Source organism: Leuresthes tenuis, unplaced genomic scaffold (assembly GCF_036924035.1).
Source record: "Leuresthes tenuis unplaced genomic scaffold, fLeuTen1.0.hap1 SCAF_10, whole genome shotgun sequence".
NCBI lineage: Eukaryota > Metazoa > Chordata > Actinopteri > Atheriniformes > Atherinopsidae > Leuresthes > Leuresthes tenuis.
Window position 1 is genome coordinate 13,471,222 of NW_027325364.1, and position 7,893 is coordinate 13,479,114.

At 38.8% G+C, this 7,893-nt stretch overlaps 1 protein-coding gene across 1 annotated transcript; it reads right to left on the reverse strand.

Moving 5' to 3' along the window:
• Positions 1-1,641: 1,641 nt before the first annotated feature.
• Positions 1,642-6,788, reverse strand: LOC140315781 (farnesyl pyrophosphate synthase-like). The gene is made up of 10 exons (XM_072393363.1): positions 6,774-6,788; positions 6,041-6,157; positions 5,814-5,954; positions 4,352-4,432; positions 4,139-4,261; positions 3,723-3,811; positions 3,538-3,610; positions 3,309-3,386; positions 3,077-3,211; positions 1,642-1,944 (listed from the first exon to the last, which is right to left on the reverse strand). The coding sequence occupies exons 1-10, from the start codon at positions 6,786-6,788 to the stop codon at positions 1,744-1,746; spliced, it is 1,053 nt and encodes a 350-aa protein (XP_072249464.1). The 3' UTR covers positions 1,642-1,743.
• Positions 6,789-7,893: the final 1,105 nt, after the last annotated feature.

The window sequence follows — 7,893 nt, forward strand, 5'->3', positions numbered from 1 at the left end:
ATGCTTTTACCCAGATTCAATCAATTAAAGAATTAACATCCTTTCTGTGGCATGCAAAATACATGAAAGACCCAGTCAATTTAGACTTTGTGTTGATAGTTGCAGGTTAAAAAGGTTAATGTGGCACAGGTGGCAAAAGCCTTTGTTACAGCAAGTGCCCTCTTGACTTGTGTATCAGCAGGACCAGAGTAAAGTGAGATTTACATTTTCTTATAGAAAATACAGTAAAGTAGAATATGACAATTGAGAGCTTTATAGATTTATTCCAAAAGACTTACAACAGAGTTGCGACAGATACAGAATGCTTTAGCCTCTGTCACAGATACATTTGCGCATGTGAAACATTTTCAAACTCTATAAAAGTCGAATAAGGACACAGTAGCATGTCTGAAGTCATCTGGCAGAGATGAGGGCAGCTTTTTTGTCCATGACCTTCTCTGTCAGCTGCCTATTTTCTCTCTCTCTCTCTCTCTCTCTCTCTCTCTTTTATTTTTTCAAAGAACATTTCAAATGGCTTCTTTTGTAAGTAAAAAAAAAAAGATGCAGATAAAGAATATTCAAATGACTTGTTATTTAGTTACAGACAGTCAGAGCTGAGCACAAAGAGTTTCTTCTGTATCATATCAGTTCCAAAAACATACACACTTTCAAATGAAACTAAATCCAACAAGAGCACTCAAAAAGACTGATCTTGTATTTGGCTGGCATTAATGTCAGAAATGTTGGGGGATTCAGAGCTTCTCGTGAAAGGTTTACCATGTGAGTCCTTTTCTCAAGTGTAACACAAGTTCATCTGACATTACCAGCTGATTTCGTCTTTATCTATGCACTTTTGTAAATCAATGGAAGATGATTAAAGTTTTCCATGTTTACTCTGCCTGAGACCTTGTGTTTGAATGTCAGTGCACAAGAGAGCCAGAAGCATATTGCAGTTGTGGTTGTCATAGTTTGAATGCTAGTTGTGAATAAACAGACTGTATTCATGCACTGCAAAAAAAAAAGAGAACATTTTGATTTCAAAGGGTTAATAGAATACATCTACAGTACCATTAGAAATACCATGGCATGCTATCTCAAAGACACAGGTGAGGGATGTTGTTGTCTGTAATGTAATTTACCATTATGTTATCAAATCACCGCTAAATTATATATGGTTTCATAAATCATATTCTCAGGGGGACATTTGAATGTCTCCTCTGATGTTAAATCTCTATTAGTTTCTGAGTAGCTTTAAAAATGATGATCACAAGCTACATATTTGTTGACATGTTTCGCATCAAAACAACTTGGACATGATTTGGAGGTCTTTTTCCTCATTTTGATCAGACAATATTCTGAGATGACATGCAACAAAGCTTCTGAGACAGATGTGATATGCAGATCAATGAAGAATTAGCTGCTCTTGTGAAAGAGGAAGTGGCCTCTTTGCAGCATTTCAATAACATCGTCCCTCTCTACCTCTGGTGCCTGTTTATTCTGTTGCACCATTTCTTTTTCCTACTATTCAAAATCAAAAAGCGTTAAGCACATTATCCACAATAGTAATAGTTAACTAATAAGGCTGTATGATGTAATTCATATCTTGATATTTACAAGAAACTGAAAAGCTATTTAAATACCACAATTCTGTTCAGGCCCTGTTCTTGTAGTGAGAGAATTTATCCTCTGTAAAAAGCAGGAAGACTTGATTTTTTCATCTCAATTGAAGTTTTTTCCATACTTTTACAACCACTGTGATTTTTTTTACTTGTTCCTCTTGTAGATTTTTTTGGCGAAATTGAGAAAGACAGAGTGTGGAAGGTTTCCAGCGTGACAAGCAATGAGCTTCTGCAGCCGCTGGTAGCTCTCCTCTTCATAGCTGTGATACAGTGCTGGCATTTGCAGGGTGTTGTACAGCGCTTTGACCTTTGCCACACTGGCTTCATCACTGCAACCATAGCAAGCCTGAAGAGGACATGAAAATTAAATCAATTTGTAACACTTGTGTTACGTACTTTGAACAGTGTCATACTTTCCAAAATAATGAAATAATCCAAGTGGAATGAAAGGCGAGACAAACAGGAAGGCTTCGAATGACAGATACAAGGACCCCCTGCACTCTGCAGTAAGGGCCTTCCAAACATAATTCCATAATTTTCCTCTTCACACCACCATTAAAATGATCAAATGAGGCAATAAACATCTGATTGTCTTTCAGCTTTATTTTACACTATATTACAATATCTATATTACAATAGATCAGGAAATAATGCCATCCACCCTCAAAGGCTCATTTGACTAATAGTCAGTTTCATGGACAGGTGTGGCCTGTTTTGTCTAGATTTCATGCCAAATCAGGGAGACAAAAGACCTAGTTAGAGGCTGAAAAAACAAACAAACACAATTAGAAGGCCTGTTCATGTTTGGTATTTTAATGCATCCTGTGTTATCTGATCTCAAATGGACAGCTCCAAGTATAAATGCTCACAGCTGGCAGTAAAATGTGTCCCCACATGGGTCCTGACAGATCACTTGTGATCATCGTTACCCGCTCAGTATAGAAATAAACACGTTGCCAGCATCACACTGCCAACAAACAGGACATCAGCACATCTACTGTTTGTGTAAAATCATAAATACAGTCATGAACTTTTCCATTAGTCCAGTTGTTTAGTAGATGTGATATAAGATAAGCAAAGGAGCATAGAATAAATAATTTGTATCCTAGGGAGCTCAGAGTCGGTGCACTTCTGCTGGTAAAGTTAGTGCAAACTGAAGCTTTAAAGCTGAGCCTTAAATTCCACCGGCACAAAAGCAGGTTGCTTTTTTTTTTTTACAGTGTACCCAAGTGCTGTGTATAAATTGTTGGACATGCGACAGACTGTTAGAAAGATTTGATTCTTGTGATTTCATTGATACAAAGAATTTTGTAATATGGTGACCACAGCAAGTGCGATTAAAGCTAACAACAATCAAAGCAAAAATTACACTCAACTCACTGATGAAAAAAAAAAACCCGGTACTGCACTGATCAATATTGTCAAGACAAAAACTATTTGTTTATATTTTACATCTTCCAACAGAAAAGGAGTCTCACCTGTAGCTCTAATCTCTGCTTAGGAGTCATGACTTCCAGGGCTTTCACTACCAGCCAGCTGCATTTGTTGTCCTGGATGTCTGTACCAATCTTTCCAGTCACAGCAGGGTCCCCGTAACAGTCCAAGTAGTCATCCTTCAAATGAAATGCACTGGTGGCTTATCAATACAGTTTAGTAAGCAACACTTTATGCAATATGTGAGTACATTTGTGACAAATTTAGCAAAATGACCTGTATCTGGAAGAACTCCCCCATCTCAAGTAAAATGTTTTTGGCATTATTGTGTTCCTCTTTACTACTTATTCCTGCCTGCAAAAAGGAAAATACAGCAGGTGTGAGGAAGATTACATTACATTACTCTATTATTTCATAAGGCAAGGTTTTGTCAGCTTATCTTATTCTAACTTTTTCACAAGCACCTCCATCATGCCTACTGAGTTTACGATATAAAACCACTCACCATGTACATAGCAGCTCCCACCGGTAGGTAAAATGAATAAAAGGCAGTCTTGTATTTTACGATAGCTTTATACCTGGTTGAGAAGGCGATAATTACATTTGTTGTAAAAAAAAAAAAAAAAGTGCATTAACATAAACTGCAGGTTTTCTTTCCTTTCACTTCCTAATTTGCAACTGCCTTCACACCTTTCCATGGTGAATATGTTGAGGTCAATCTGACCAGCTGGAGCCGTCATGAGATCCAGAGTCTGACCGAGCTCTGTCTGGAAAATGGTCTGAAACACAAAAAACATAGATTAAAACCCTCTGTGTAGAGTTCACAGCAACCTCAGATGAATCACACACTGTACTGGTAAGATTTGCTCTTAGGAGTTGCTTTCATGTGCACAGTGATATGGACTGATAGAGAGATTAACATCCATATCATATTGTTGCCGTGGAAGTTTTTCACCATTAGCTAAGAAGGAAACATCACTCTGCAGCCTCCCACTGGCTCTTAAGTGTGGGAAACGGTTAAACCAGAAACTTAATGGAAGGGAAATTTATGAGTTGATGTCAAATTAGAGTGTTTGTCATTAAGTATGTACTCATTGCAGACTTGCCTCATTAAAAAGCTCTAGTAGGTGGATATAGAAAGGCTGATTCCTGCAATGTTTGCTGAGTAGTCTGTAGACTGATGCTTCTAAGAGAAGCGTATCATTGATGGCATCCAGACCTATTCCATCCTTGAAAAACAAACAAACAATCAAATATGAAACAAAACACACCATCAACAGAAAAAGCAGAAAAACACATTTTTTCATATCAAGTCTCACCTTCTTGTACCAGCAGGGCTGTCCTCTCCGAGTCACAGAGCCATCCATAATGTCATCCGCCACGAGGAAAAATCCCTGAACCTGCACAGAACAGCAGCAACACTTTAATTAGGAAACTCAACAGCCTTGAAAAGTGTCACATCAACAGTAAGACTGAGTCTGTAGCTGTGAGGAAAAGGTTTAGTGAAAGATCAAACTGCGAATAGTGGCTAAAAGAAAAATGTCATGTTTGAGTTATGACCGCCTGAGAGAAAAGTGTGATGGTTTTGGTTGGATCACCACTTGATACAGAATTCCTACTTTTAAACTAACTTTAAGGGGTTGTATTATGTTAATTTCCAGATATCATTCTAATGAGATCGGATGGCATGATCATCGACAGCAATGCGGTTTGCAGTGTGATGTCCATTTGGTAAAAATGATGCTAATTTCCCACAAATTGTGCAACAAAATGGTAATTTAGTCTTTCACTCAATATTTAACTGTAGATGTAACATGAAAACAACTGACCCAAAGGCACACCAAAGGTAGTGAAATAAGAGCAGTTTATACTGCTGTTAGGCTTGGCTTTGCCAGCCTGGTTGCCAGACTTCACCTGCGTCATCTCAGCCATCTCAGTCATCTCAGTCATCTTTGCCATCTATCAAGTGTCTGGTCAGCTGCCAAATCAACCTCAGCCTCTCTAGCTCCACCATTCTCAGCCTTTTGAAAATAAAACACTTTTACTAGTTTCTTTGGAGTCCGCTGTTTGTGTCTGGGCTAATTTTTTACAGAAATGTTAATCAGGAAATCCAGAGCTTGAAAGGCTTTTGGCTGCGCCTGGAACAGATGACCATATGAATCAATCTGTCGTGAGCTGAACAGAAAGAATAATGTTGCAAATAGAACTGACAGCAGTCTGAAGCTGGAGCTTTTTGTCTCAGGCTTTTACTTATGCTTGTCTAATTTTTTAGAAACCTTTACCATATTTAACATGGACAGGAAATCAGGAAAAGCATGATAGATTTAATGAAAAAGACAACTCCTTTGGTTTTCTTTTTGTAAACCAGCCCCATGAAAAAAAAAAAAAGCCAAACCAACAACATTTCCATCTCTCTCTCAGTACTCTCTGTCCGAAACCCCACATGTGACTGCTGGGCCTCAGCCCATCTGGTCACATAGAAAACATGTCTTTAAAAGGGTAGGAAAATGATCTCGCTATGTGTTTTGAAACAGCTCAACAACTTATGACTATAGCTCTGCACTGTAGAAAATGAGCAGTTTATTCGAAACAGCAGATCCTCTTTTTTTTTCAAACAAGCTGTTATGCAGTGCAAAAGAGACACTGATCTTTGAGGAAATAGAGAACAAAAACACGATATATGAATGCACAAACAACACTGCACTGCTTTCAAGCTTTTAGTGTCAATAAGAAGTATCTCAAATATAGCTAAACTTTAGACATGACATAAGATATCCTCACCATCTCGATGCACCAGCCGACCACCAGAGCCCGCAGCACAGTGTCCTGTGTGAGTCTGGAGGATGGGAGAAGGTCCCGCAGTGAGCCAATCACCGACAGTCCTCGGTTCCTCTTGCCTCTCGCAACATTGTATTCCAAAATCTGAGGTACAAGATAGACATATAAACGATATTAAATTGTTGCACCTCTCAGGGAATCTATTGTAAGTCAGAGACTAGACCACGTACCTGCCGTAGTCTGTTCATGGCATCAGTCAGGGCAGGATCTGTGAGGTCTCTCTCTGTCAGCTCGGTCACCAGCTCCTCAAACATGGCCTCAAACAGATGATGGTCCGACCGCAACGCCTTTTAACAACATTGGGATATTAAGACAAAATAGAAAAGAAATGTTGCTGTGACCACTTCTTACAAGCTGATTAAAAAGTTGCCACAGCAGTTTACTTACATAGTTTTGCACTGACCCAACTTTTGGAATAACAGCAGTGGCTTTAGTTTAGCTTTAGCTTTAGTTTAGCTTTAGGGAAACAACTTGTGATCTCATTATTGGGCCAACTGCAACTGGTAGTTGCATTATTTATTACTAGCTTCAAATATTCATGCTTGCGGTGAATGACATCTAAACATTTGTTTTGAATAAAAACTATAACTGGTGTTTACTTATAGAAAGTCATTTAGATTAGTGAAATAACATGAGATCATGACACACACTCACAGACGTGTAAATGTCACGTCTGTGAGTTTTGTTGTGTTTTTGATTTTTCTGTTGTGACTTTAGGGTTTTTGTGTTAGGTTTCTATTAAGTCATTAGTTTTAACTTTGTTTTTCCCCAGTCACTCTTTCCCCATCATTAAGTTCATCCACGTCACCTGTTTTGTTCTCAGCTGCACTCCATCACCATCACCAATCACCTCCCCTCAGTACTTAGTTTCCAGGTTCCCTCATGTCAGTGCACAATGCTCACAATCATTAATGCCATCGTTATTTGTCTTGTCAGGTTTTGCCTCATGTTTTTTCACAGCCATAGTCAAGTTTTGTTTGTTTGTTTCTCCACAGTTTAGATTTATTGTTTTCTGGCTCAGCCGTGCTTTGTGTTGTTTTTTGTTTAAATAAATCAAGTTTTCCTTTAAATATCTGCATCCGGGTCCTACCTCCACGAAACGCCACACCACAGCTAACCAGTTCTGACAGCAAATAAATACAATCTCATATGTTTGCGTCAAGACAGAATACTTATGTGAGATGCTACAACTGACTAATAAAGGCAAGGAAAAGAAGGTGACGACACTCGAGACAGACATATAAAGCAGATTTTGACATCCGTGTGAGATTCGTGTGTCGGTGTGTTCCACTTCAACTCGGTTGTCAGAATTCTTCAGTTCTCAGTTGGAAAAATGAGCTGGAATGGTTCAACATGGAATGTCTAATTTAACTTCCGGGATTCCATTTGCCTCTGAAGTCAGCCTCATAGCTGGAAATTAAGTTACACCACACATGTTGATTTTGTTCCAGGTGTATGCTGGAAACCCAATGGGATTAACTCACTGACCAGGGTAGCTATCATTAACCCTACAGCTGCATTTTGCCCATAGAAAACACTGTATCAATATGTTCACTGATAGAGGGTGGACAGTTGTATGCGCGATTAATTTAATGAGTCACAAACTTGTCAAAGAACGATGGTGAGGTAGGACCCAGATGCAGTTCTTTCAAATAATCAAAAAAAGGTTCATTCCACAAAACACAAATACGGGGAGCAAGGCAAAAACAGAGGGTGCGGCAGAGCCGGATTCAAAAATACCAGACGTTAACAAAAACAAGACTATGGATAAATAACATGACTATGGAAACGAGACTATGAGACAAGACCTAACCAGACTTAACTGTGGCATGAAGACTAGTGAGAGTGAGGATTCTGCAATGAACATGAGTTAACCAGGAAACTAAATACTGAGGAGGGTGATTAGTGAGTGCGTGCAACTGAGTGCAGCTGAGGACAATGAAACAGGTGACATGAGTGAGACTAAGTAACAGGGGGAAAAACATGACCAAAAACATGAAAAGACCTGAAACAAGATTTAACA